This window comes from Paramisgurnus dabryanus, chromosome 9, assembly GCF_030506205.2.
Source record: "Paramisgurnus dabryanus chromosome 9, PD_genome_1.1, whole genome shotgun sequence".
NCBI lineage: Eukaryota > Metazoa > Chordata > Actinopteri > Cypriniformes > Cobitidae > Paramisgurnus > Paramisgurnus dabryanus.
The window spans coordinates 32,185,953-32,213,922 of record NC_133345.1 but is presented as its reverse complement, the minus strand read 5'-3'; the positions used below and the strand labels follow the sequence as shown (position 1 = coordinate 32,213,922).

Here is a 27,970-nt window from a genome sequence, read left to right as displayed (position 1 = left end):
GTAGAAAAAGCTGCTAGACAATCATTAAATGTGTGTGTGTGTGTGTGTGTGTGTGTGTGTGTGTGTGTGTGTGTGTGTGTGTGTGTGTGTGTGTGTGTGTGTGTGTGTGTGTGTGTGTGTGAGAGAGAGACAGGCAGATGAGGTGAGCACAAACGTCTCTAGGCACTCAGTGAGAGACAGCGCGTGCAGGACTGCGGCAGTCCATTTCTCTGCGTCTGCAGCTGCACCGTGCAGTGCGTCACCCCGTGTGACATCATCAGCAAACGCCGTGCATTCGCCTGCACATCCTCCCAGTTACCCACCATCCCTGGCACTAAACATACAATAAAGACAGATGCAACAATAGTGGTTCTACATCAAGAACTCATCAGGACCTCGGCTGATTTAAAAAAAGAGAAACTGAAAATGAGTTCTCTCACCCAGCTGCAGGTGAACGATGGCTGCGGTTTTTTCAGCCGTCAGGGCCCAGAGCTTCAGTTCATCCACACACTGCACGTGCTGAAGCTTCAACAGGTCGGCTCTGATTTCAGACACATCCATGTGACGCGGCACACCTGCACACGCGTGAACACACACCGTTACTTTATCATGCGTGATGTACGCCAGAGTCTTAAATATCACAGCAAGAGACAGACAGACAGACAGACGTGTCTCACCCTCCAGCAGGATGATTCCTGTATCTCTAATGATTTGGAAAGTGCTGAATAACACTAAGATGGAGAACAGGTACGTACACACGGGGTCTGCCAGTTTATACTCAGGCTGGAACACAGAGACATGTACAGAGGTCTTATTATTAGGGGACATATCATAAAAATCTGTCTTTTTCCATGTTTAAGTGCTATAATTGGGTCCCCAGTGCTTCTATCATTCTAGAAAATGTGATAATGATCAACCCAGTAACTTAGTTTTGGTAAACCATTCTCTGCAAGAACATGAATAAATAACTAATTGAAATTTGTCTCCCCTGGTGATGTCAGAAGAGGATCTTATTATAATAATACCACCCCTTAATCTGCACTATCCAATCACGGCACTGGCATTTATCTCAGAGATCAGCTCATTTGCATTTTAAAAGACATCTATATGATATTTTGAGCTAAAGGTCACATGTGTAGTTGATGTGGGACACGTACCTTAAAGCGGATAATGTAAGCAGCGATAAGAACCCCAACGCTCTGCACCAGATCACCCACAGCATGAATGAAAGCAGCTCGTACCAAAATACTCTCCTGACCCCGACCCTGCTCTTGACCCCGACCCTGATCTTGACCCTGCCCTTGACCTTGACTCCGCCCAGCTGGGTCACGTGAGTGACCGTGGCCGTGCGAGTGACCGTGGCCGTGTGAGTGACCGTGGCCGTGTGAGTGAAGATGTCCAGACTGACCTAGCAGAAATCCCATCCTATACAACGACAAAACAATACACACAGATCTGACTCAATGGTGCATGACATGTGTGTGTGTGTGTGTGTGTGTGTGTGTGTGTCTGTGTGTCTGTGTGTGTGTGTGTGTGTGTGTGTGTGTGTGTGTGTGTGTAAGACACCCAGGAGAAAACAAACAAGACACTAAACCAAAAGTCTTGGACTTTCACCTAAAGTAAACCGTCATAAAATGTTGAAGTGAGCCCGTAAAAGAGCTTGAATAATAAGGTCAGTTGAGCAAGAGAATAATGAAATGAAGTTTAGCGAGTATAGATAAGAGTTTTCTGGTATGTGATGCGAGTAAACACTTCAGACTCACAACACGTTAATGGCGACGCCCACCGCTGCTGTGATCAGCATGACGTCTCCGTCTATTTCAAAATCCTGATGAATGGTTCTCTGTGCTGCTTCATTCACTAACACACCCGTCAGAATGTAGATCAATAACACACTGATACCTGCAGACAACACCTCTGAACACACAAACACACACACATCCTACATGATCCAACCCAAACACTGAACACCAATTCACATTGTGTGTCAATTAAACACAAAACCAGATGGAAGAGAAGAGATGAGATGAAAAGAAAAAACAAGACCAGACGAGATGATGAGATGAAAATTACCGAGTCGATGCAGGCCGAAAGTAAATCTGTATGATGGTGGTTTTGCAGACAACCAAAGTGCCAGAAGTGACACAATAATCCCGATGAGATCCGTCAGAATGTGCAACGCATCCGTCATGATAGCCAGACTGTTTGCCATATATCCACCTGAAAGATAAAAGCACAAACCACTAAAGATTAGATTAAAACCAGTATCAATCCAGATTAAACTCAGTATCAACCAGATTAAACCCTTTTTTTTTAACCCAGATTAAAACCAGTATCAACCCAGATTAAATCCAGAATCAAACCAGATTAAACCCAGAGTCAACCCAGATTAAAACCAGTTAAATGACACTTATTTTGTGCCATTGACACAGTCAGTGTTCTGATCTCAGATCTGCTCACCTATCAGCTCACCAACCATAAATAAAAAGTAAAGGAGCGCCGCGACGCCCAGCTTTCTCATCAGCGCTCGGCGTCTACCGCGTTCCCGCGCCCTCTTGCAGTTCTCGCAGGGGTCCGCCGTCGTTTCGGGGCTCCCGAGACTCGAGGACGAGCCCAGCAGAGAGTCGTCATCGTCCACCAACACCGTGCTGACCGTCGAGCCGTTCGGCGCGTCCGCGGGGAGTTCGTCCCCGGACACCACCACCTTCAGCTGGTTGAATTTGGGCGTTTCGTCTTCCTCCAGATGTTCTGGGTAATCAAAGTCGGACGCGTCGTTCAGGTGCCAGGTGTCCGGCTGTCGGCGGAACGCGGAGCGCACGCGACCCAGCAGCTTCGAGCCCGACATCTCAGAGTCCACTCGAGCAAACAAAAACGAGCTGAATAACTGACTCTAGATCAGTCCGCGTGTCCGGTCGCAGCTGATCTCTCGTGGGCCATGACTCTGGGTTACCTGCAAAACAATAAACACCTGATGACGTCGCACGGGATGCTCGCGTAATCTTAATAACAATCTGTGCAGACTGTCACACTCGCGCCTGACACGCGCACTGTTAAGGCACTGTTAACACAGTTATAGCTCATCAGTATGTCAATAAAAGTGGACAACAAACCTTCCGAAACTTTGGCGATTGTTGGTTCCGTCCATCTCTCTCTGATGTGTGTGTGTGGTTGGGTTGATGCAGGGTCGTGGCCCGGCTGCGGTTGTGTTTGTGATGTTAGCCGATCCACTCTGCACTTAGCGCTGCTACACTTCCACCAACAGAGGGCGCCGCACTTCCGCTTTAAGATGTTACACATATATTTAAGCACATATCTTCTTATTTTGAAATAAATATATATATTAAAGCATTTATATTCATTGGATGAACCCTTTGTATATTACAAACATATGTTAACATAACAGGTTTGAATTATTTTTTAATTAAATTAAATATATTTTCATCTGCAAAAATGTAATTTTATACAAACTTTTATTTTTTGTCCAGGAAAAATATATTTTTGCCGTATGGGTTGTAAAATTTGAAATATATTTTTTGCCCCTGAAATACATTTTGAAATATATATTAATATATGAAAGTTAAGACTAAATATATCTTCACATTTTAAAATATATTCAGTTAAGCTTAACTTTCTACAAAATGTATTTAGCATATATTTAAAACATATTTTTTACCAGATATTTTTTTTTATGTATGGGTAGTGAGTGGACAAATACGGTGAAGTAATAAAAAATATAAATAAGAAAATAGATGTTTATGACAGGAGTCCTGTTACTGTGACAGAGCTTTAGACATATATGGTGACAAATAAATATACTGGCTGTAAGATTTTGAGCATCAACTGTATACCGGAAGCGCCCTTCAGCAACACGCGCATAAAGCGGAAGTGCACACAAAGTGGCCTCATGTCGTGTTTTTGAGAACTTATTTCTATCTGCAGTCACATGATGAGCGCGCGGTCACATGATGTTTGTCACACTTATTTTCACTTATGATCATAAATAAAGCAGAAGTGATCGGCTGGTTGGTTGGTTTGTGTGTGTTTATCAGTGACCAAGGAAGTACAGATCGATTCCTGTAGTTGTTATTGATCTGATTGACAGGCTGCTGCTGCTGTTGATGATGGAGAGAGAGGATGAGGAAGAGGAAGAGGCGTCTTCGCAGAGAGGTGACCATGAACATGATGATGTGAAATACATTTGTTTACCGCCCGCCGGTTAGTATAAAAAATAGTGATATAGCATCAGTTATGCACAAGCAACAGCGACTCGGTCACGTGTTCAATCCTAGTGAACACACATGCACCAGTATGAGTAATGTAATGATCAAACCGTATAAAGTTAAGATATGTTTACTTGAAATGTAATTGAAGTCGACAACGAACATTACAGTGTTATACTGATGTTTATAGGGTTGTAAAATTATGGGAATTTTCAAGGCTAAAAGTATGTACAGAAGTTGTGGAGTAAGTATGTAGAGTTTATATTTACATGCATAAGAAACTACATAATAGGATTAAATACAGAATATGTACAAGGATGTGCAACAGAATGCAATAAATGAGGCAGTACACAGTGTTAAGTACAGATATAGAATCTAGGGCTTACTGTAGATTACAAGTGAATACACATTATAATAATGTAGCTGATATGGAAATGAGAATGTGCAGAATGTAAGCATGCTAATATAGATGCATAAATGACTAAAATAATGCAGCAGGCTAGTATGAGACGTGTGTGTGTGTGTGTGTGTGTTTAGCATGTCATGTGATGGAGGAGACGGCAGAGCTGCAGGACATCATATGTGTGAATGAAGAGACCGTACAGAGATTAACAGAAGGATTCTTACATCACTATCTACCAGAACTACAGACCTCTAAACAAACCCTACAGGAACTAACGTATGATTCTCTCTCATCTTACACAAGATTATCAATCACTTCATACTCTGTCTGTCTGTCTGTCTGTCTGTGTGTGCGTGCGTGCGTGCGTGCGTGCGTGCGTGCGTGCGTGCGTGCGTGTTTGTGCTTGTGTTTTCAGTTTCAGTGATGTGTTAGGATTAACTGATGCTTATATTGCTTTGATGTAATTCTTCTCTCTGTTTTAGACAAAATCAAGTTATTTTGTTGGATACGCTGGAGCAGGAGGTGGCAAAGTTTCGTGAGTGCAACACAATGGTTGATCTGAATGCACTGGTGAGTTTATAGTCCTCAGATCTCCTCAGATAATAATAATAATAATTCATTACATTTATATAGCGCTTTTGTCAGTACTCAAAGCGCTTTACATATGAACGGGGGATCTCCTCGACCACCACCAATGTGCAGCATCCACCTGGATGATGCGACGGCAGCCATATTGCGCCAGAACGCCGACCACACACCAGTTTATTAGTGGAGAGGAGAGCGAGTGATATAGACAATTAATATGAGGGGATGATTAGTAGGCCAATGGGCAAGTTTGGCCAGGATGCCGGGGCACACCCCTACTCTTTTTCGAAGGTTAGGGTTAGGGTTAGGAGGGAGAGGTCAGGAACTTTAATGAAAAGACCTTTAAGATCTCCTTTAACTTTCATTAACCTCACATACATTGTGTTTCAGTTCACAGAAGCAAAACTTTATCACAACAAACTGGTGAATATTCGCAAAGAAATGATCATCCTGCATGAGAAGACCACCAAACTGAAGGTGTCGCAAACACACGATAACATTTCATTACATACACACATAACACACTATGTGCTCACTGAGAGATTGGCTGCTATTAGATTTATGGTTCAGGTTTTATCTCTTAATATAACTTTATCCTGACAGACACTTCTACATGTGAATATATTTCTATACAGCTTATTGTATATTGTCATGGTTTGTTTGTGTATAGAAGCGAGCGCTGAAGTTACAGCAACACAAACAGAGGAATGAGCTGGAGAGAGAACAACAGAGAGAGAGAGACCTGGAGAGAGAAAGACGCCTCATCGCCAAACCTGCCAAACGCATTGATGCCTGACTCCTGCATATGCCCCGCCCATCAATGCATAGCCCCGCCCTCATACTCTTTTCAACAGAAAAACATTTTTAATAGAAAATACATGAAAAGGGACGGAGCACTTCTGAATGGAGTTTTTTTTTTGTTTCCAGTAAAGATGTCCCTGTAGATCAGATTTGATCAGATGAACACTGTGTAAAATGTTTCCAGGATTATTAATAAATGATCAGACACCGTGTGCAAGTGTCTGTGTTTGAAGGAGAGACATTTGCATTAGTTTAGTTTATCTTGTCATGTTTGTATCTTTAAATCCAGTACACAAATGCAGATCTTCCTCCTCATCATCATCATCATTAGTGCTTTAGTTAAGCTGTTGTTGACAAATATTTAATGTTGCATGAGATCATTATGTAATAAACGTGACCATAGAAATAATATCTCTTCATATTTAAAGGTCTGCGCTACAGCAGCATTCATCATTGACAAAAGTCTGCGCAGCTCTGCTGTGTTTGTTTATGAAATATTTTGTTGTTTAATGACTAATGAAAGTGTGTGTTGATGATGTGTCTGCAGCTCTTCAGTGTGTCCTCTGGCTGGCAGTAGAGGATCATGGGATACATGTGTGGACTCAAAGTCTATAAACCTCACAGGACAGACCTGTGTGTGTGTGTGTGTGTGTGTTTGTGTTTCAGACAGTGATGTTGTGAGCAGACAGTGTTGGTCTGCCAGCGGTTTGGAAAGTGACGATCCTCCTTTCCGCGCGGGCGTTTAAATTTGTCTGGATTTAGATGTTTGGGTCTGAAGGAGAAAAACAAACCCACAGAGGCGTAACCACAGGCACTCGAGACAGAACTCAGCACATGTGGAGGTGAAACTTTATTTCTGTCAACATGACACCGACCGTACAAACAGACTGAAGAGAAAATAAACAGCAGGAGGAGGATGAATCTGTGTCTGACTGGCTTCCCTGCTGTAAAATCAGCCTAAACTGGTTGACCGGTTTTTAACTGGTTTATCAGACTGAGTTTAAAGGGATTTTGGTTAGTGGGTCTTACTTGGTTTATGTTGGTCCTCCCAGACTGACAAAGCTGGTGGGTCAGCTGGTCTTCCGGCATAACCAGCTAAAAAGGGGCCCAAATCCCTTTAAACCAGTCTAGGAGACAAGCAAACCAGTTTAGTGTGATTTCAGAAGGGTTAGTTTTCTTTCAGCGTGGTCACTCAAAACAGAAACAGCTGTTTAGTCTTCTATAAAGGTTTTGGTCAGCAGGTCAGACTCATCATTGTGAAGGTGGATTGTCTGGAAACGCTGTGTGGTTTGTTGTTATTGAGGTTGTTTGACTTTTAGGGGCTGTTATGTAACGTTATGGGTAGCGGGTTGGTTTGGGTTGATGGGTAATTGGTGTGGAATTGGGTGGAGTAGCGCAGCATTAGACACCAAATCCAAATATAGATTTAAACATGTTGCTCTGATCAACCATCTGCTGTCTGAAACCACATAAACGCACTTAAACCTAACCCTAACTGCTGTACTACACAACACAACACATACATCACAACAACACAACGCACCTTGCAAAAGCAAGATCAGTCAGGAATAAAGGATTTATAGTCTTGTCTATGTAGTGAATGTGAATTAAATCTGACAAAGAGTATTTTCTCTTGTAAAATATGTATCATTATGATGATTTCATGAGTTTGATGAGACCAGTATCATCAGATGTGACGTATTTTAATGACATTTTTAAGTATGCCTATATTATTAGGTTTTTTTGTAAGGTTTTATTTTACATTTAATATTAAAGTACATCTAGTACTTTCTTTCTTCTACTTAAAAGCAAAAGTACTAAAGCATACATTTTTTTATATAATTAGGTGTTAAGCAAATTTTAATATGCAATATAAACAGTATGCTATATAATGAAGTGAAGTAAAAGTTTTCCTTGGACAAACACTCTGATAAAGTACAGATGCTTGAAAAATGCAACTAAAGTTGTGTCCACCTCTGAATATCAACACAATAAATACCAAACGTAAGGTTCAGGATCATTTATTTTATACAAAACCAACAGACATGGACATCAGAGAAAAAAACCCTATCTTCATACTGTATAACATCAGTGCTGTGTATTCACTAAAACTCATCTGTTTGAGGTTTCATCCACAAGGGAATTTCCTGGGATTTATTTTAACACGACTAACGGATACGTTTGAATGAATCACAAATTGTTACAGTGATTCTCAAGAATGATGTTTGTTATTGAAATGAAACCATCATCTGATGAATCCACAGGAGGAGCTACAGCAGACCTGGAAGTCCCACAACTTTATTAGATGATGGATGAAGTCACTTCTGCTCAGGTGAAGTTCATCTGCTGTCAAGTGTTTTTATGAAGGCTAAATATAGACTAGTCCGGCTGTGAATAACCCACCACTTTCCTAAATAAACTTGAATTTGGTTACATGCTAAATAACTTTGAGATGTCTTATATCTCATCATGTAAGTGAAGTGTTCAATGTGTTCTTTTATATCTTCTGCATCATCTATTTTTGGGTTATGGTTAAAAGTCTATTAGACTTTCACTGACAGCACAATGTTTCCCTTATTTTAGCTTAAATAACTTGCTGGTTATTATCTCATGTCATTTATCCTCTATAAAACTTGACATTTTTTGCTAGATAGTTGTTTTTAAGTATGCTTAGTACACTTTAGATCTAGTATTGTCAAATTTGTAATGAGTGACTTTATGACCTGGATTTTGTTTATCTGTTTGAAACAATCGAGTCTGTGTTTGTCGAGTGAATGTGGTCTGTGGGTTTGTGTTTTTTTTGTCTGTTTTAGGTTTATGAATAGCACAAACTTTCACACACAATGTTCAGTGGACTAACAGCGTAAACTAAACTAAACTAAACCCATGTCTATGATGAGCTTCATTCACAGTTTCTGAAGTATCAGGGATCAGATTTGGGTCATTTATCAACCCTGTGGTGACCTCTGTTGTCTTTATTTGCTCTCAAACACAACACAAATGAACTTTGATGGGTGTTCAGCAGGTGTTTTTTTTTAATTCAGAACCTCAGCTTCATATTTCCCATCCGCTCACTAAGAGTTGAGTTTATATGGTGAAGGTCAGAGAGTTCACGTCTATAGAGGTTCAGCAGAGCTCTGTGTGTGGAAGATAAGCGGACCCACGCCTCTACACACTAAAAACACCTCAGAGAAAAAGCTTTAAACATAGAAATGTGTTGATATTTGAAAACTAGATGTTTTTTAATTGAATTGTTGTGGTCCAGCGCTGAAGATCAGCGAGTTCAGAGGTCTGGCTCTTTATATAACATCTGAAGTTGCAGCGAGGGAAAAGGCACAGTGTTTAGCGGTGAGAGATTCTGAGGATGTGTTTAAGAAAAAATGATAAGATGAAAACCATAATGACTGGTCTACTTCTACTACTCAACATAAACACAAGTCTCCTGTCTGAGCCACATTTATAAATCAGGCTTCATACACCTTGGTTAACTTTAAAATTCAAGGACCTGTCAAGGGCTTTTCAGGTCCAATAAACTCCAACTCAAGGACTTTATGTGGGTACACATTTCAAGTGAGGGCACGATTACATCGTGTTACCTTGTAAGATACATTGTTACAGTTTTCATGTCAAACACAACGATGCAAAAAAGCATGGATTAAACTTTGCACAGAGAAGATTTTAAAACTTACAGTTTAGCACGTGCACTAAAAGAGTCTAGAATTTTTATGACATTGTCCTACACTACACAGGAAGTAGAGTATGGATTTTTTCTAGAACAAAATAAGATTCAAGGACTTTCAATCACCTGCATCTATGCACGTTTATTTTATCCCCAGGTTCACAAACTTTCAAAGGCCCGTGGAAAAATAACCACAGACTTAATCCTTAATACTGTTGTTACAGTAGATCAGGGGTCTCCAACGTAAAAGCACATTCTATTAAGTGTCAATTGCAATATTAGTACATATTTTATATTATCTTGCCTTGGTTTACTTATATTAAACAATACAAAAAAAATATCAAAAAGTAAAATAAACTCAACAAGTAAAACGAGTTGACTATATCAAAAAGTAGCCCTTCAGATTGTTTTATCCATTGTGGTAGCCCTTGATCACAGAAAGGTTGGAGACCCCTGTACTAGATTCATCTGAGAGTCACCATAATTAAAGTTAATTTTACTACTTGTATCTTAAATATCTTACAAAAGTTTGGTGACATCTTTTCTGTCTAAGGTCACAGTGTGATATACCTCAGATCAAGTTATGGAAAAAATGATACATTTATTTACTGAAAACACATCAAGAATGAGAAAATGAGTTTCATTCTTCTGTGACTTAACCAGCAGTCTTTGTAAACGCACCATGTGTAACGTGTAGATAAAACACAAAACAACAAATGTCACAAGGGCTTCATTTTATTTGTTTGTGCCAGTTAGTAGCAGTGTTCAGAAACATTCTGTCCATACAGAGGAGTCGCACTATAAGAGCTTCAGAAGCAATAAATACAGAGAATATAAAATGTTTAAAAAAACTGCGACAGCGATGCAGATGCTGTCCGAGCTGCAGGCTGGAGTACACGTCTGACGCGAAGCTGCTTCATCCTGCTGCATGACAACATTTCAGCCGATCTACGACACACACAGACGAAAATTAATAATAAATTACAGAAGCAGAACCGTTAACATCCAGCAGATTATTACTCTACCTCTCTGTTCACTGCATGTTTTGCTGGATGTTGTTCAGAATGTTTCCGTACACAAAGTTGTACAGTTGTTCCTTAGATTTAGTTCCATCTAGCTGCACTGTAACACAAAAACACACAATGTCAGCATCCGGCCGTTCAACGTTCTCAACACTACACAAACAAAACACCGACACTCACCCACATCAACCCCTGAGTCCGCCATGATTTTCGTATGTTTGACATACATGGGCCAGACGTGTCCGTCAAACAGACCGGGTGGGTCTGGGACGGTATAGTTCCTTGAACTGAACAAACACAACCACATAAGCAAACAAAATCACGTGTGTGTCTGAACAAACTTATATATCAGTGTTTGAGCTGTGACAGACACTCACCTCCTCCTCTTTTTGCATTCTTCGTATGGAATGGAAATAAAGTATCGTTGGTTGAACACATCGATCAAAGGTCTGTTTGTTAAAAACAAAAACATTTAGTAAAACTGCATGTGTGTGTGTCATTGAATGGGTAACTTTGTAAAACTCTTCAGATCTGCTGAAAACCCAATACTTTGTTTTATAGCTGTACTGAATTCATTGTGGCAATAATACGAGTGTAGGGCTGCATAACAACTAATCGATGCAGAATAAAAATCATACGTGTCTGTACTGTGTACAATAATTACGTGTGTTTTAAAATTAAACCAAAACTTTTACTCTGCAAACGATTAGTTGTTACGCAGCCCAAATCGAGTGAAAGAAGAGCTTTGTGTCTCACCCGTAGGTGTAAAGCAGAAATCCCTCCACGATCAGGATATGAACGCCTTCATCTTTATCCTGGACGCCTGGAACGATCTCAGAGTCCAAGGTGTTGTTGACGCCGTGAGATCTTTCAAACTTGACCGGATTCTGCTGCCAGGCGTGGATGGTGCTCATCATGGCATCCATGTCCAGAGCGGTGATGACTGCAGAATTAAACAAAACGAGTGAGTGACATCGCACGCCACCGGACTTCACAGTTAAATAAACATGCATAATGTATTTATTAACGGCGCTTTGAGCACACGCACACACACACACACGCACACACCAACCAACCCTTCGATAAGAGCCCAGCTTACCATCATACTGCTTAAAGCCATCTTCACCAACTTCAATCTCATCTTGGGGCTGAAACATACATCAATGAGATGCACTCTAGAACGTACTGCACGGCACGAGCCGCAAGGTTCTGCTTAAAGATCCCTCCACCGCTAAACCATTAACATGACTCAACTAACTAACCCTTAGTCTCACATCTATTATGTGTAGCGACAGTGTATGAGATCACCTTCAGATGTCTGCATAATATACTGACCTTGAAGAAATCATCCTGATGGACCACACAGCAGTTGGGCAGAATCTTTATCAGGCTGTCTGTCAGTGTTGTTTTACCTCCGTTTGTGACCCTGTGTGACGTAGAACACATAAACACACAGTCAAACTACACAACAATATACAAACCCTATGTGTCATGTCGTTTTCAAGCACCACGTGTTAAAATGCAAATTCAAACGCCTTCTATAAACAAAACATTATTTATCATTACATAACCATTCAGAATTTTGTCCAAATACATACACATCTTACTCTTAAATAAATAACATTTGTCGCCAACCAATGACGTTTCCTGTCAAAATCTCAAATTTATATTATAGTAAAATCACAGCAGTGTGATGCCTCTACAATTTAACATTTAATTTTACTCTGTTACTCCTACAGTATATGTTGCACTTCGGCTGGATTTTGGGGATACCATAGTGATTTTTCGTCAATGAATAAAAGTAGCACGCGGCCTGCGACGAGCACGCGCTTCCTCTCACTCACCCGCCGATACCGATGATGAACTTCATCTTTCTGAGAAAGAGTCACGCGTCAAATCTGATCGAATGGCGTCTGATAAAGGGGATAACGGATCGATGACCGCACGAATAAACGCTTGAAAAAGAGAAGGTTAAAGGAAACGTCAACTACTTAATTCCTCCATGACTCTGAATGAAAGCTGGACGATGGCGCTTCTTCGCGATCTTCCACCAAGAGAAACTCGTGTGCTCGCTCGCTCTCAGACACTACCCAGAACTGCGCCCTGATTGGCTATATAAACCGTGCAGACCTATGGAAACTCGTCTTATCCAATCAGAGAGCCCGTTTATCTCGGCCTCCTTGCGCGTCATGGGACCCGCCCCGACCCGCCCGGCGTGGGTGGAAGTTAAGCGACGCGAAACAGGTCAAATAAAGAAAACATGAAGTTTTATTTGTATTTTTCCTGTGTTTGTTTAAAATGTTAGAGGCGTTTGTGTTTTTAAATTTTCTATAAGCCTAACTTAGAGAAAATAAGATTTGTTTATCGTTTCTTGTGCTAAGCTTGAGAGCAAGGCTTTCAAATAAATAACTTCTCGTTTTTTATTAAACATGTAGTTGTATCATAACATAACAACGGTTAGGAAAAAAATAAAGGAAAAAGAAATTAGAAAATAAATGTAACTTCTCTAAGTTAAACTGTGTTAGTGTGTTGCGTCAGCAAGGCAAAAGTGATTGGTTCGATTCCTCGGGAACACACAAAAAAAGTATGATCTTAAATGCGCTTTTAAATGCATAAACTTAAGAAAAGTTTTGCATTCAATACCATTTTCTACTGTTAATAAAAAACAAATAAACCACTTTCAGAGTCACCTATATATTAAATTATTAAATGTTACAATGTGTGTATTTAACTATATTTTTATGAGAAAGAAAATTACGCTGTTATTGCAGCCGATAACGACAGAAAAAGAAAGAAAAACTATAGCAGTTTTGGTTTGTGTTTCTCGGTTCCGTTGTTTATGGATTCAGTTCCTAAAACGACAGTTTTCATCTCAATGTCTCTCCTTCATGACTGTAATGGATTTAAATCTTTCATTAGCTTTGAAATAAAAGCGTCTGCCAAATGCGTAAATGTCATTTATATAAGTGACGTTGTTTTCGTCTGAATTCCATTCACTGACACTAGAGCAGAATAACAGTCGGAGGTTCTGGATCTGTTCATATCCATTTACTTATTTATTCCTTACATGGATTCATTTAATCTAGCTCCACATTCCACACATTCATTGACTGCACATCTGAGGACACGAGAAGAAGCTAACAAAATATTTAACGATCTTTAAAGTCACATATGTTTATGAATTACCCAGTTTGTTCAAATCCAAATGAAACTACCGATGTTATTCTAATAAATCAGACCTGAATTTGTATTAACACTATAAATGTGACTTTTTTTCTTATTATTGATACATTTAGAGGTGACGACGCTGAGTTTTACAATATTGAGATGAAAATCATGAGTGTGGTGATGCATTATATCAGTGTCGATCGTCCCCTGCTGGAATAAATAATTAAAACATCCGATATTTGCCTGTTCTTATTACACCGATATGATTTTGTTATTTCCATCTTTACGCTAACGATACAACGATACCGTATTTATGTGTATAATAATTATGATCGCCCCTGGGAGCGTGCCCATGGTCACTTATTAAAAAACTTCTTTTCCCAGAGGTCATTTCGCGAGGTCCGGCGGAAGTGGGCGGAGCTTCCATCTGCTTTCTGACAGACACTTTCAGGAAGTGCTCGAGGTAAGGCATCACATCTTCCCTTTTATTCCGAAAATTCTTGTAAAAATGAGTTTTCTAGATAAACAGGTACGCGTTAGTAGATGATGTGGTTTACTTTAGCCGTTGATTTCTTCTCTTAGCTGGGATGTGGAAGAGTTTCCTCTTATGTTAGCATGCTAGTGCGCGAGATTTCCTTCAGCTGCGCGTCTGTATATTCGGTATATTCGTTAGATGAATGTAAATTTAACATATACTTATACAACATAGCTTTAACGCGTGAAACAAAACCCCATTTAATAAGTCTAATACCTCTAAACGTCGATACCCTGTCTGTAAATATATGTTAAGAAGATGAAGGTAAAGTAATATGGTTTCTTTTCACTGTAAATGATCTGATGATTGTTTTAAGAGATGTCAGTAGATTATCAGTACTGCAGTTCATCTTCTTTTTCAGAAGTCTATATAAGGGCCAACATTTGCTTCCTGGAAATAATGTTGAATCCGTTGATTTATTATACACATTTAATGTACTAGTATGTATAACTAGGCCTAATAAATAATATCCAGAACTGTTAAGAGGGATGAAAACAGGGACTTTTTTCTCCTAACATTTTGAGGTGGTATTTTTCCTCTGAACCCTTCATTTCTGTCCCCTGTATACCTCCTCTGTATTTTTATTTTTTTATTTTTTTCACTGAAGCAGGTTTTGTTTGTGTGTGTGCGTGTACTTCAGAAGAAGAAAAACACACTTAAAGTTATGATGAAAATGTGTGTTTGTATCCCTGTGGAAATTGCACACAACATTGCAGCATCCTTGTTGTATTATCCTTGTGAAACTGATGTTATTGTGTTACTGTGTGACGATCGTTCAGGAGGATCATCAGTGTCGTCCATCAGCAGCAGCAGCAGCAGCGGACGCATCACTGCGTGCTGTCAGTTGCTGAAATCGATTTCCGGCAGACGCCTGCGGCTGGCGAGCAGGAAGACGAGACGACTGTAAGACACACAGGAAGAGAGAAAAGAAAGTCAGAGAAGGAAGTCAACGCAGCAGGAACATGACCGAGTTCTGGGTGTGTTTCAGTTGCTGCATCGCCGAGCAGCCGCAGCCTGTGAGTCACAAGCACACTAGACACGCAGATGTCTTCTGATATGAGGAGGATGATGATGATGATGATGAAGCAAGGCTTAACATTAGTGTTTGCATAAAATCACATTGGTGTTCAACCGTGAAATGCTTACAAACCCACCACCCTTTTTTGTGTGTTTTGCAGAAGCGGAGGCGGAGAATAGATCGCTCCATGATCGGAGAACCCACAAACTTTGTTCACATGACCCATGTGGGTTCAGGGGAAATGGGTTCGGGGCTGTCAGCCGTGAGTGTTATTATACTTTAGTTCATCTTAACATCATCATCTCAATGAATGTTACAAAATGTTTTTACAAAATGTTAAAATATAGAGTGATTTGTTGAAATCACTTCCAATTAAAATCAATAGATGAAAACTACCTGAGACTCCTTAATCTGTCATACATCACTAAACAAATCACACAGCATTTCCATGACAATGTCAGCTCACTTTACATTCTAGATGTTTTATCAAGGAAACAGATTTGACTAACAAATCTGTTGATGGACAACACACTCACGTCTGCCAAAACACTTCAAAGTCGTTAAAAACCGAATACATATGCTGCTTTTATTATTTGGTCTGTTAAAGGGAAATGAATGATGTGGTTCTTTGTCTCGGGCAGGTGGACTCTGTGCAAAATCAAATGAAATCTAAAGGTGGTTATGGGAACGGCACAGCGGAGAGCGTACAAGGCTGACGTCAGGTGAAGTCACATTTATTTTCTCTATTCTTGTACCTGCTGTGTTTCGGTGAAGGATTTAAATTGCTCTGTTGTCACTAGGGCTGCGCACCCAGATGAGAAAGTAGTACATTTTCAAAGTGCACTTAAAGTGATTTATTTTCGCACACTAATTTTGCACTTAATATACTAAAAAAAAATAATCTTACGTACTTGTTAAGATGTTCTTAAGAGTATCTAAGTGTACTTATTTGCTATTTTGAGACACCATGAATATGAACTAAAATGCACTTTTAACATAATATCTCTGTATTAAAAAATGTATTTAGTTAACACTTGTATTAAACTTGAACTCCACTTTCATACAAGGATGGGTTCAAGTTTACTACAAGTGGTACCTAAATAATTTTTGTAAATACATTTTTAGCACATATTTATGGTGTCTCAAAATAGCACAATGAAGTACACTTAGATAATCTTAAGAACATCTTAAGAAGTACTAAAGATGAATTTTTTTGTATATTAAGTACAAAATTAGCGTTCGAAAATAAAGCACTGGAAGTGTACTACTCTTTCACCTGGGCAGCGCTACTGGTAAATGTTGACTAAAAGCCGAATATCTGAGCCCAGTTGAAAATAAAGTACACTTCCATAAAGTACTTGAAGTGCTCTATTTGTCTGCACTAATTTCTTACTTGTAAAAAATGTGTCTTTTGTACGTCTTAAGATACATCTAAGTGTACTTCTCTGTGCTATTTTGAGACATAATGAATATGAACCAAAATGTGCTAAAACGGTCTTTACTTGTAGTAAACTTGAACCCATCTTTGTATGAAAGTTTAATACAAGTGTAAACTAGATAATTTTTAAATACAGAGATAGTTTGTTAAAGGTATAGTTCACCCAAAAATGAAAATGTTGTCGTCATTTACTCACATTCATGTTGTTACAAACCTGTTTAAATTTCTTTGTTCCAATGAAAACACAAAGGAAGATACTTTGAGAAATGTTTGTAACCAAACCTTTCATGACCCCATTCACTTCCATAGTAGGAAAAAAGAATACTATGAAAGTAAATGGGGTCCATGAATGGTTTGGTTAGAAACATTTATACAGGTTTGTAACCACATGAGAGTGAGTAATTGATGACAGATTGAGAGAGAACTATCCCTTCAAAAGTGCATTTTAGTTCATATTCATGGTGTCTTAAAATAGCACAAATAAGTGCACTTAAATACAAATAGTACAAAAGTACAAAATAGAGCACTTTAAGAAAACTATGGAAGTGCACTTTATTTTTACCTGGGCTTTGTTGTTGCTTTTTTATTTTTGTAAAAATGTTGATTTCTTGTGAGATTAAACTGGATGCCGGTTTTATAAGGATCTCTCACTCTTTTAATGCATTTGCCATGAATGAAAAAGTCCTTTGCTTGATAGATTTGTGTCTATTTCATCTTATTATGAAGAGATTAAACCTGTTATAAGTGTTGTAGATGAAAGTATCTTCTGATATTTGGTGCCGTTTTCTGTCCAGTAACCCGTATAGGAGCATCTGAAGCACATCACAGACACTGGAGGTCAGAGGTCACTGCATTGGCATCTGGACGATTGTAGATATTTTTTGTAATGAAAGCACTGCTATTCTTTTACTGCTGTGTTCATTGGTCTGTACAATAAGATCTTTAACGGTAGAGATTATCCATCAGAATACATGATTGTTTGTGTAAGGGATCAATTCTGATGATATATTTTCCATGAATCTGTATTTATTTTCATGGTTTATTGGTGGCTGGCCACACAACATCTCACACAAATTCAGATACCCCAAACGCTCTAGAGCTGTTCTTAGATCTGTCACAATGGCTTTTTTGTTATGTTTTGAACTTTTCAAATATTCCCTGGGTCATGGAATATTCTTTTTTTATCTTTTAAATGTGCTGTTTTCGCTGTAAACTTGAAATGTGCAGTTCACTGTAATATTTGTGTGATGCTCGTGTAATGTGATGCATTGACAGGAAGTATTTTTGTACAAATCATGTTCATTTTCATTCTGATGCCTAAATAAAATAACAACCTCGCAACCTTGTTTATTTCAAAGAGTTCATCACAGAGTGTGTAGTATTGTGTTTGTGTGTGAAATTGTGTGTTGTGTCTGTGTGTGTAGTATTTTGTCTGTGTGTGTGCTATTGAGTGAGTTTTGTGAGACATATAGAGATTGAGAGATGATGTTGTAATGTATTTGTATATTTGAGAGTTGACAGCTAAAATATTAAAATAAACATGCAGCCTAAACGTTATATGAATGTTATTCTATGGGACTTTTTTTGGGACGTTTAATCGGACGGTTTAGGAGAACCTCAAGTCCGATCCCTTAGAAAATACATAGGAGATTATGCTGTTCTATACTGGTTTAATGCTGGTTTAGCTGGTGTTCACTAGCAAACCAGCACCAAAATACAACATATGCTGTTTTTTTCCATCAGGAAGAGAAGTCCGAAACTTTGTGCAAAGAAAGTTTGGTGGCTGTAGCTTAAAAGCCGTAAGAGGAGATCGAGTAAGAACATTTAGTCTCAGAAGAATAAGAAGTTTAAGTGCAACAACAGTATGTCGGCTTTCTCAAGCAAACATAAATGTTGAGTATGTGGAATCAAGTCTGGTCATTTACCTCAAAAATTTCTCCTTACAAATAATATTAAAGAAATCTCATATAAATTAGTTTATCCTGCAAAGGTATTTCTGCAAAATTTAAAATTGATATTGATTTGAAATGCTCCAATGAAACAATCTCTCATTTATTTTGGTCTTGCCAGTATACCCAAAGTCTTTGGAACAATGTGAAGATTTTCATTGCTGATAATATCTTTAAAACCCCTTTTCTATATCTTACAAACATGTGATTTTGGCCTATTTTGTTAAGAATCACTCTTTAAAAGATGTTGAGTTTATTATAAATTTTATTTCTTTGTAAATTTCACATCCATAAATGCAAGTTTACAAAAGGCAAACCTCTTTTAATAGTGCTTGAAAAGGAGATGAAAATGTTTGTAGATGTGATGTCAAAATCAAAAAATAGTAAAGCAATCAAAGTGATTAATTTATGCTCCTCTTTTTAAATGTTCACATTATATTAAAAGTAAAATATAATAAATGGTGCTGACCTATAAAGTATATTTTCTGTATTCAAATTGCATTGTAATATCATTTGAAATGGTATAATATAATGTGTATCTATTTGTAAAATGTATGTCTAATTATGTACCCTCTTGTTTTTCTCTCTCTCTCATGTTTTTTTCTCTTGCTTCTTCTTGTTGAGGAGTGTGAATAGTTTTTGTACATGCGACCTGTTGTTGTTAATAAAGCATAAAAAAAATCAAGTATAGGAGTTTAAACGCATTGCGCATGCTCAGTGGCGAGAAGCGCGTGACGAATCTCTGTCACGTGACCCTACAGCAGAAAGCGGAAGTGAAATCTGTAAGCGTCACTGTAAACATGAGAAAAGCAAAACGCGCACAGTAAAATCGCGTTTTTATTTTATTCCCAGTAAGGAAACGGAAGACTCCTGTCGTTTTGAGGCGGTTGTGAGAGTAATGGCGGGATTTCTGTTGATAGTTCTGCCGCTGATGTTGTGTTACTCTCAGGTAAAAAGTGAAAGTGTTTTCTTGAAACACTAAATCGACACGAATCTTCTTTAATGACGATAAAGTTTGTGTGTGTTTATGTGTGATAAAGGTCTGTGGTCAAGAGGGGATTTTACACGTATCTAATGGATCTACAGTAAGAGAGTATTGTCTGGTATTTAACTCTTCATGGAGTAACATCTCACAAACCCTCAGTCAAGCTGTGAGTATTCACAACATTACACCAAACTACAGAGGATCAAACATAACTATGATTCAGTAAACAGACTCAATATCTCTTTTTGAGCCCTGGCAAACCTTGTGATTGTGTGTGTGTGTGTGTGTGTGTGTGTGTGTGTGTGTATATGCAGCAGTCATTGCCGTTCATGAACCTGACGTCCAGTTTCCTGTGTGATGCTGCTCATCTGGATCCAGGTCCTCTGAAGGGTGGAGCTCTAGCGGTCCTGCGAGGTCTCTGTGACTTCAGTCAGAAAGCGCAGGTCGCTCAGAATTCAGGTGCATCTGCGCTTCTGATCGCCAGCAATAGCAGTTTGGTAAGAGTTTACTCGAATCATTTTACCACAAACATCTTTGTGTGACTCCTCATCGTAAGCTGGTGGATGTTTTTACCAGGTGACGCCATCAGCAAATGAGACGGAGTACAGTAAAGTGAAGATTCCTCTCGCACTGGTGAGGTATCGAGATCTGCTGGATGCCATGCAGGTAAATGTGACGGCCATTAATGTGATGTTAACACATGTGCACACATAAACCTCATTCACACCACACTTTGATCTCTGAAAATTGCTGTAAAATTACCATTGTGCCTTCAGTGTGAACACAATCACATCACGTAAATGTTCTGGGATCGCTCTCGTAAAAAGGACCTACAGTAGTAACATTGTCGAAACATTCACAGAAATCTTTCTGTGTGAACAAGAGGCAGAAACAATGTTGTTAGGACGTGCTGTAGTGAGGACGTGTGTGTCATGGCAACAAGAAGTTATGATTCAGCTCTTTGACACAAACGCAGATCAACATTCACGATGAGAAATATCAGCAAACTGGACTGAAGCAGAGATCAGGGAGCTCATCACTATAACAGAGCATCACACACTCCTTATAATCTTATCATAAACTAAAATACACACAAGAGAGAAATCACAGATAATTAGCAAATTTCAGATGCTGTGGAAAATTAAGTGACATGTCTTTACCGGGATCTTTGCAGTATGTGTAGATAAATCGCATGTGATAGTTAAACGCATCTCGTCAGTAAAGCCGGTTCCTTCATAAGTAGTAAATCTCCATCACCTGCTTTCAGACAGAGCAACATTTACTACACAAAGCGTAGTTGAGAAGCTGGGCCACATTGCATACATATAGCAGGCGAAACATCCGCGAAAATTAACCCGAAAGTGCCCTGATTGTCAGTGAACTACGGCTTTGTGTAGTAGATGCTGAAAGCAGGTGATTGAGATTACTTCTTAGTTAGTGTGTGTTTCATTTAGCTATAAAGCATGCTGGAAAAGACTTCATTTAGCCAGCGTGTGGGGTCACAGACTTTAATTACAACCATTACCCATAATTCTCTTTGGCAGTTGGATGATGGGCTGAAGCATCAATTACACGCACATAATGGACATCCTTTACTTTTCCTATTGTTGCATTGGAATTAAAAAAGGTGGAAAAACAGAGAAATGCATAAAACCACAGAGGAATTGAATGAATGTGTTGATGGTGAATCTTTGCTCTCAGGTGTTTCCTGATGGAATGGACGTGAGGTTATACGCTCCACCTGCACCACGGTTTGACGCCAGCATCGTCCTTCTCTTAATGATCGCTGTGTTTACGGTTGCCGTCGGGGGGTTCTGGAGCGGAGCGGCGGAAAAGTCAGTGTGACTTCACAGGTCAAAGGTCGTGTCATTTACTCAACCTCACGTCATTCTGAAGTTGTTGAGGAACACACAGGATGTTCATTTGGGTTCTGAATGATCTGAGGGTGATTAAACGATGACCAGATTTCCTCCGTGTTATTCTGCACAATACACCTTAATCTGCGTGTGTGTGCGCGCAGGTGTAAGCAGACGGCAGGCTCCCCTACAGACGGGGGTGACGGGCAGACAGACAGCAGTGAGCTCGCTCTCTACTCACCTCTGAAGGTTCTGTTGTTTGTGGCTATGATGTGCGTGATGTTGGTTCTGATGTATTTCTTCTACGTTTGGCTCGGTGAGTCTTTGAGCACCATTGATAATTAGTAAGATGTTCAGTACCTGAAGTGACGGTGATGGGTTATTTCTATCTCATAGTTTATGTGATAATCGTCATCTTCTGCCTGGCGTCGGCGACGGCTCTCTTTAACTGTCTGGATTCACTGATGACGGCTGTTGGATGTGGAACGCTCAGGTGAACATCCACATATTCAGTTATCATGGCTGTCCATTGACTAGTGCTGTATGTAGATGCACACTTTTTAATAAAGACCCCGTCCTCTTTCAGGACAAAGATGCATTGTGGTATCAGTGTTTCCAGGCTTGTTGTCCCATAAAACGAAATTCCAGAAAATCACAACATAAAACAAAATGAGTAGACGCACTTGAGTGTCATGTTAGCTGGGTTTCCATCACACTGATTTTATGCACATTTTGAAGTATCACATAAGAAAGGAGTGATGGAAATCCAAAGCCAAATTTCAAATAAAAATCCCTTAATTTGCAAAAAAGTTTTTACGCTTACTTAAGGTGGTTTTGACTTACCGTATGCAATAAAGAGTAAATGTTAATAATGGTAGATGGAAACTCATTTGCTGAATAAATTCTGACGTAGTGAACATTAAACCCATGTGACTGATCTTCTAGCAGTATCAGCTGATGATGTCTTTATCATATATGGGCTTGATCGTTGTTGTAATGCCCTTGCTGCTTGTGCCTGCATCAAAAATGATGCATTCCTTCTCTCCACAGCATTCAGTTTGACATTTACAAGCTGCACTGCTAGTAAATGTATAACTTACCCAATCGTTACTAAATGCAGTCCTGTCTCAATTTTCTACGCGTGCCTTGTTTTATTTACTGTTGTTGATCAATACCAGCGTCATCACTCAAACAGCTTAATGGAAATGCACTATTTCACATTTGTTTCTTTTTCTTGCGAATGTAAAAACATTGGCATGACTTTTGACCCAGCTATTGTTTGAGTTTTGGATACAGTGAGTGTCTTTTGTGTTATTCTGTTTAATTCACAGCCACTATACTTACAGCAAAAAACAAACAAAACCCCCAATAACAACAGGACTATCTCCATTTTTTTATTCATTTTGCATTTAAGTATTTCAATAATAATATATACATACTATTGGATATATTGCCCAGCTCTATGTGATGCCTCACATTATTCAGTTTCTTTGAGTTCTCCAGTGATGGTTTCCCGGACATGGTTTGGATTAAACAAGGTCTAGGCTTTAGTTATATTAGGACATTTACTGTAAGTAGTGTTTACAGACACACCTTACAATATAAACATTACTGTTGTGCATATTGAGATGAAACCATGGCACTGATATATATCAAGCTGTTTTAAGACACGCGTTACAGTCTGGGACTCGACTTAGAAACCAAACCACCCCATAGAGTTGATCCAAAATCGAAATAATCTTAAATACATTAGACTTTTTTTAAGTTTGTCTATGGCAAATGTATTTAAGACCTATAGCTCTGTCTGTGACTTGATCTTCATTGTGTTTTGTGTATCAGTTTGTCCTGCAGAGAGAAAACTGTGTCTGTAAGGTCACTGCTGCTCGCTGCTGTCTGTATTACATTGGCTGTGATCTGGGGAGTTTACCGCAATGATGACAGGTCTCATTCACGTCACTCCTGACACACACACACACACATTTACATCTACAAGTATTTAGCAGATGCTTTTATGCAAAGTATTTCAAAAATGAGGAAATGGTGCCAATCATCTTATGCCAGCTATTGAGTTTCACATTTATTCCAGAATGTTGAGATTCTCTGTAATGTCATTCACACTTTTGTTCCTTTTTATTATTAATAAATCACGCACAACTGGGCCCATAAGTCATTTCCACACATGTCATTTGCTCTCTACAGCTAAAATATATTTGAAAATGTTTTGATTTGTGTCACCCAAAACACTTGTAGTGCTCAAAACATTTATAACAACATGGAGTTTTTTATTATAGATGTGTATAACTAGATATCACATTCAGCCACTTCATATATGTAGAAGTGTCCACCATTTTACAACGGTCCTGATGTATACGTATCTCACACCTTTGGTAGTATGGTTGTGAGTATTGTACTAACTCAGTATAACACATTTTTAAATACAGTAACTTTTTAATGTAGTGTTCAGTAATGATTTTATGTCTTGGTGTATTGTGAAAGCATTTCAAATGTTTGGATCTACACAGCATCATGTAACATTTGATATACAGTAGTACAGTTGTTGGCACACAGTCAGCTTGCTTGCTTTCGGCCTTGGCAAGGTTGCCAGGTTTGCGTAAAAATCTAATCTATCCTTATTTCCTTTTCCCACATACCAAAACTTTCCTTTCATAAATAAAATCATATTACCTTAATATTTGCAGCAGGTGAACAAAATCCTTTCACATTTAATCCACAAGAAATAATCAGATTCTTGACCAACTTGGCAACACTGTGATTCATAGGCCTAGAATATGGCGGACGTCTTTTACGAAACGCACATAGAAGCAGCTGCTAATGGCGTATCTATTTATACATATGTATGGTGTGGACACAGGACATCTTGAGATAATATCTGCTGCTCATTGTTATCTTTCTGCAGGTGGATCTGGATTCTTCAGGATCTGCTGGGTGTGGCTTTCTGTCTCAACTTCCTGAAAACGATCACCCTCTCAAACTTTAAGGTGATGCATGTTTTCATTCATGGATGCAGTGACGTAATGCAGCGGTTGCTGGTTTGATGTACACGTGTGTGTGTGTTTTCTGTAGATTTGTGTGATTCTGCTGAGTTTGCTTCTCCTCTACGATGTTTTCTTTGTCTTCATCACACCTTTCCTGACACCTGTGAGTATCTCACCCAACACATTTACTCCTGAGCGTCTGGATTATGTTACAGTGTTAATCTGTGTTATTTCAGAATGGAGAGAGCATTATGGTACAGGTGGCTCTGGGTCCAGGAGCGGGAGGAAGAAAGGTGAGCGTCTTCATATCATGTGATCTCTGTGGTTCTGTATGTTCTGTAACTGATTGATCGTATCTTTTGGTTCTGCTTCTAGGGGGATGGTAGAGCGGTTGAGGTTCCTGCCGACCCCTACTCGTCATCCTATGAGAAAGTAAGTACTCAACAAATACTGCTGGATATTTTTCTCACTACTGTATGAAGTAACGCTGTTTTGAAATGGGAATTATGCTAAAGTCTGCTTCTCCAGTGACATCAATTAATGTGACTGGATTTATAAAGTGAAGATCATGTGTGTGATCACATGTGTGAGTGACTTTTAACCCGCGGGTGTTTTCCAGCTGCCGGTGGTAATGCGTATCCCACAGTTCTTTGCTTTGGCTCAGAATCTCTGTATGCCTCAGTTTTCCATATTGGGCTATGGTGACATCATTGTACCAGGTAAGCCGGCTCTCCGCACATTTCCAGACCTAAAGTACACCTCGTGACCCGACTCAAATCAAAATATTTACATAAAATGCTCAGCTATTATTATTTTATCTGAAGTCTGTGTAAAGCCAGAGTTTAAAGCAGACATTTAACAAGACTTTTTTAAGATGTTAAATAAACCATCGGTGTCTCCAGAGTACATACAGTATGTGAAGTTTTAGCTCAAAATGCCACACAGATCATTTATTATAAGATGTTAAAATTCACACGTTGTAGGTGTGAGCAAAAATTTGCTGTTTTTGGGTGTGTCCTTTAAAATGCAAATGAGCTGATCTCTGCATTAAATGACAGTGCTGTGATTGGATAGTGCAGATTAAGGGGGCAGTATTATTATAATAGGATCCCCTTCTGACATCACAAGGGGAGCCAAATTTTAATGAGCTATTTTTTACATGCTTGCAGAGAATGGTTTACCAAAACTAAGTTATTGGGTTGATCTTTTTCACATTTTCTAGGTTGAACAAAAGTCTGATTTTCATGATATGTCCCTTTTAAAAGTTTGTGTATGTAAATTGTTTTCTGCCACAGGACTGCTGGTTGCGTACTGCCACAGGTTTGATGTGTGGATGAACAACTCCAACAAAATCTACTACATCTCCTGCGCTCTCGGTACGAGCATCCAGAATCTCATCATATAAAGGGCTGGGCAAAAAAAATCAATTTTTCGATTAATCGTTCTTTAAAACTTGGTCGATTCAGAATCGATTCTCCAAGAGCAGAATCTATTTTTTTCTTTCATATTTATTTTTGCAAACATTGAACGAAAGATTAACATTAATCGAATTACTAGTCTTCTTCACTAGATGTCACCCTCTTTTTTGCCTAGAGCATGTTACCAAGGAGCAAGAGGCAAGCCTGTCATTCATTCATTCAGTGCTTAAAATGGCGGTTTCAGGTGCTTCGTCGATTTTATTAATTACCCACTTGTAACCTGCTGTTCACTGTTCTTTTTATTAATATAGGATTTTTATTAAATCTATATTCATTGAGTTGAATAGAGTATAAAAACCGGTTGGAGAACCAGAATCAAAATTTGAACCGAGAATCGAAATCGAATCGATTTGGTAGCTTGTGAATCGAAATCGAATCGATCTGGAAAATCTGAATCGATACCCAGCCCTAATCATATATAGATGTAATACCTGGATCTGCACTGTGTCTCACTGCATCATTTTGTTGTTTTGTGTGTAGCGTACTGTGTGGGTCTGGTATTGACATTTGTAGTGATGTTGGCATCTCAGATGGGTCAGCCAGCGTTGCTGTATTTGGTTCCCTGTACTCTTCTCACCAGCTTCATTCTCGCTTGTGCCCGGAAAGAGTTGAGGCAGTTCTGGGCTGGCACCACCTACCAAGTGAGTTTGGTTTATATTCTTGGTTTAATTCTTACCTTATGTTTATGTAAATAATGGATTTGAAACACTCCAGCCTGCCTCTTGTTTGTTCAGAAGATAACAGACTGCTGGAACAGCAAATAACTGTGTAATGTTTTGCCATCAAAATGGTTTCTGAGAAAATTAGTTCTAATATTGCTATTGATGTCTTTTTTTGTTCAGTCGAGAAGAAATGAAGTTTTTTTAGGAAAACATTCCAGGATTTTCTCCATATAGTGAATTTTAGTGGACCTCAACAATTAACAGTTTCAGTGCAGCTTCAAAGGACTCTAAACCGAGAAAAAAAATCCCACCTGAGACATATGTTTTCAGGTAGTTGAGACAGAAAGCCACACATAGCAGATCCTGAAGAATCCAGATCCACCTGCAGAAAGATAACAATGAGCAGCAGATATTTTCTCAAGATGACCTTATGTATGTACGCAATCACATGGAAAGGTCACACGTTACATATGTGAAACTACCGCTTTAGTGTGGAGAAAGAGGAGCGTTCAGATGTTGTTGTATGTGTAATGATACTAACTAATGTCTTTAATGTGTTTATAATGGTCAGCAAGTGTGCGTTTCACATATGTAATGTGATCACCTAAGGTCATGCTGGTGCGTCACATGGCTGGTGAAAGATGAGAAGTTGTGGTAATTTTTTTGTGTGGCAAAAATGGCGATGGTTTGGCTAGATAAGACCCTAATGTGTCAGTTGGGATCGTTTAGAGACCTTTAGAGCTGCTTTGAAACTGTAAATTGTTGGGGTCCATTAAAGTCCACTAAATAGAGAAAAATCCTGGAATGTTTTCTTAAAAAAAAGTAATTTCTTCTCGACTGAACAAAGAAAAACAACAAACTCTTTGATGAATTGGGGGCGAGTAAATTATCTGGATTTGTTTTTATGAAAGTGGAGTAAACGTTTAAAAGACAGACATTTAGTGTGTGAGAGATGTTATCAGACTAAGGCACAAAAATAAAGGTCTTTGTTTATGATGAATTATAAGAATTGCGATGTAACTTGGTTCTCCGTTAGGTTCTGGATGAGTCCAGGAGGCCCTTACTCTCAGGTTTGAGCTCTTGTTTTAGTCCATCCATCTTCACCATGCCTGCTCAGTGCTGCCCCCTGCCTGCTGGGTGTTGTGTCTTTCTCTTCTCAGTAGATATATAACTGCATACTGGAGCTCTCCATGAAG

At 39.0% G+C, this 27,970-nt stretch overlaps 5 protein-coding genes across 9 annotated transcripts in view; 3 read left to right on the top strand and 2 right to left on the bottom strand.

Annotated features, from left to right (window-relative positions):
• Positions 1 to 29: 29 nt before the first annotated feature.
• On the bottom strand, positions 30 to 3,241 carry slc30a4 (solute carrier family 30 member 4). Its single transcript, XM_065257951.2, has 8 exons — positions 3,090 to 3,241; positions 2,440 to 2,929; positions 2,053 to 2,199; positions 1,743 to 1,896; positions 1,137 to 1,404; positions 657 to 762; positions 420 to 554; positions 30 to 313 (listed from the first exon to the last, which is right to left on the bottom strand). The coding sequence occupies exons 2-8, from the start codon at positions 2,822 to 2,824 to the stop codon at positions 159 to 161; spliced, it is 1,350 nt and encodes a 449-aa protein (XP_065114023.1). The 5' UTR covers positions 2,825 to 2,929; positions 3,090 to 3,241; the 3' UTR covers positions 30 to 158.
• A 670-nt stretch (positions 3,242 to 3,911) lies between these two features.
• bloc1s6 (biogenesis of lysosomal organelles complex-1, subunit 6, pallidin) lies at positions 3,912 to 6,200 on the top strand. Of its 2 annotated transcripts, none has more exons than XM_065257953.2 (5): positions 3,912 to 4,194; positions 4,737 to 4,878; positions 5,085 to 5,172; positions 5,578 to 5,664; positions 5,858 to 6,200. In XM_065257953.2, exons 1-5 carry the CDS (start codon positions 4,098 to 4,100, stop codon positions 5,981 to 5,983), a joined length of 540 nt encoding a protein of 179 aa, XP_065114025.1. In that variant the 5' UTR covers positions 3,912 to 4,097; the 3' UTR covers positions 5,984 to 6,200. The 2 variants fall into 2 exon arrangements, with proteins under 2 accessions (XP_065114025.1, XP_065114026.1); XM_065257954.2 differs by having other exon boundaries at positions 3,916 to 4,146.
• A 4,186-nt stretch (positions 6,201 to 10,386) lies between these two features.
• Positions 10,387 to 12,781, bottom strand: mibp2 (muscle-specific beta 1 integrin binding protein 2). 2 transcript variants are annotated; one of them, XM_065283850.2, is made up of 8 exons: positions 12,534 to 12,779; positions 12,025 to 12,115; positions 11,789 to 11,837; positions 11,446 to 11,632; positions 11,067 to 11,138; positions 10,870 to 10,976; positions 10,693 to 10,789; positions 10,387 to 10,615 (listed from the first exon to the last, which is right to left on the bottom strand). In XM_065283850.2, exons 1-7 carry the CDS (start codon positions 12,557 to 12,559, stop codon positions 10,701 to 10,703), a joined length of 621 nt encoding a protein of 206 aa, XP_065139922.1. In that variant the 5' UTR covers positions 12,560 to 12,779; the 3' UTR covers positions 10,387 to 10,615; positions 10,693 to 10,700. The 2 variants fall into 2 exon arrangements, with proteins under 2 accessions (XP_065139922.1, XP_065139923.1); XM_065283851.2 differs by lacking the exon at positions 11,789 to 11,837 and having other exon boundaries at positions 12,534 to 12,781.
• Positions 12,782 to 14,241: 1,460 nt separating this feature from the next.
• Positions 14,242 to 18,189, top strand: LOC135739878 (CDC42 small effector protein 2-like). Its single transcript, XM_065257962.1, has 5 exons — positions 14,242 to 14,320; positions 15,172 to 15,408; positions 15,571 to 15,672; positions 16,052 to 16,132; positions 17,643 to 18,189. Exons 2-4 carry the CDS (start codon positions 15,355 to 15,357, stop codon positions 16,124 to 16,126), a joined length of 231 nt encoding a protein of 76 aa, XP_065114034.1. The 5' UTR covers positions 14,242 to 14,320; positions 15,172 to 15,354; the 3' UTR covers positions 16,127 to 16,132; positions 17,643 to 18,189.
• A 1,349-nt stretch (positions 18,190 to 19,538) lies between these two features.
• LOC135773938 (signal peptide peptidase-like 2A) overlaps positions 19,539 to 27,970 on the top strand; it is an 11,045-nt gene continuing 2,613 nt past the window's right edge. Inside the window, exons 1-16 of one of the 3 annotated variants that reach the window (XM_065283856.2) lie at positions 19,539 to 19,746; positions 19,838 to 19,948; positions 20,100 to 20,279; positions 20,359 to 20,448; positions 21,484 to 21,617; positions 21,803 to 21,954; positions 22,035 to 22,131; positions 23,478 to 23,579; positions 24,556 to 24,637; positions 24,723 to 24,797; positions 24,871 to 24,927; positions 25,010 to 25,066; positions 25,254 to 25,353; positions 25,930 to 26,010; positions 26,593 to 26,753; positions 27,811 to 27,844. In XM_065283856.2, coding sequence (XP_065139928.2) covers positions 19,696 to 19,746; positions 19,838 to 19,948; positions 20,100 to 20,279; positions 20,359 to 20,448; positions 21,484 to 21,617; positions 21,803 to 21,954; positions 22,035 to 22,131; positions 23,478 to 23,579; positions 24,556 to 24,637; positions 24,723 to 24,797; positions 24,871 to 24,927; positions 25,010 to 25,066; positions 25,254 to 25,353; positions 25,930 to 26,010; positions 26,593 to 26,753; positions 27,811 to 27,844 — 1,564 coding nt within the window. In that variant the 5' untranslated portion in view covers positions 19,539 to 19,695. Of the gene's footprint in view, positions 19,747 to 19,837; positions 19,949 to 20,096; positions 20,280 to 20,358; positions 20,449 to 21,483; positions 21,618 to 21,802; positions 21,955 to 22,034; positions 22,132 to 23,477; positions 23,580 to 24,555; positions 24,638 to 24,722; positions 24,798 to 24,870; positions 24,928 to 25,009; positions 25,067 to 25,253; positions 25,354 to 25,929; positions 26,011 to 26,592; positions 26,754 to 27,810; positions 27,845 to 27,970 lie in introns of all 3 variants that reach the window. The other 2 variants (XM_065283854.2, XM_065283857.2) reach the window with 2 other exon arrangements.

Coding starts and splice junctions, on each gene's coding strand:
- slc30a4 (XM_065257951.2), bottom strand. CDS start 2,824: ATGTCGGGCTCGAAGCTGCTGGGTCGCGTGCGCTCCGCGTTCCGCCGA. Junction 2,200..2,439: donor TATGGTTGGTGAGCTGATAG/GTGAGCAGATCT, acceptor TTTATCTTTCAG/GTGGATATATGGCAAACAGT. Junction 763..1,136: donor CTTACATTATCCGCTTTAAG/GTACGTGTCCCA, acceptor TCTGTGTTCCAG/CCTGAGTATAAACTGGCAGA.
- LOC135739878 (XM_065257962.1), top strand. CDS start 15,355: ATGACCGAGTTCTGGGTGTGTTTCAGTTGCTGCATCGCCGAGCAGCCG. Junction 15,409..15,570: donor TCGCCGAGCAGCCGCAGCCT/GTGAGTCACAAG, acceptor TGTGTTTTGCAG/AAGCGGAGGCGGAGAATAGA. Junction 15,673..16,051: donor TGGGTTCGGGGCTGTCAGCC/GTGAGTGTTATT, acceptor TGTCTCGGGCAG/GTGGACTCTGTGCAAAATCA.
- bloc1s6 (XM_065257953.2), top strand. CDS start 4,098: ATGATGGAGAGAGAGGATGAGGAAGAGGAAGAGGCGTCTTCGCAGAGA. Junction 4,879..5,084: donor CAAACCCTACAGGAACTAAC/GTATGATTCTCT, acceptor TCTCTGTTTTAG/ACAAAATCAAGTTATTTTGT. Junction 5,173..5,577: donor TGGTTGATCTGAATGCACTG/GTGAGTTTATAG, acceptor ATTGTGTTTCAG/TTCACAGAAGCAAAACTTTA.
- mibp2 (XM_065283850.2), bottom strand. CDS start 12,559: ATGAAGTTCATCATCGGTATCGGCGG. Junction 12,116..12,533: donor TTCATCATCGGTATCGGCGG/GTGAGTGAGAGG, acceptor TACGTCACACAG/GGTCACAAACGGAGGTAAAA. Junction 10,790..10,869: donor GGACTCAGGGGTTGATGTGG/GTGAGTGTCGGT, acceptor TTTGTGTTACAG/TGCAGCTAGATGGAACTAAA.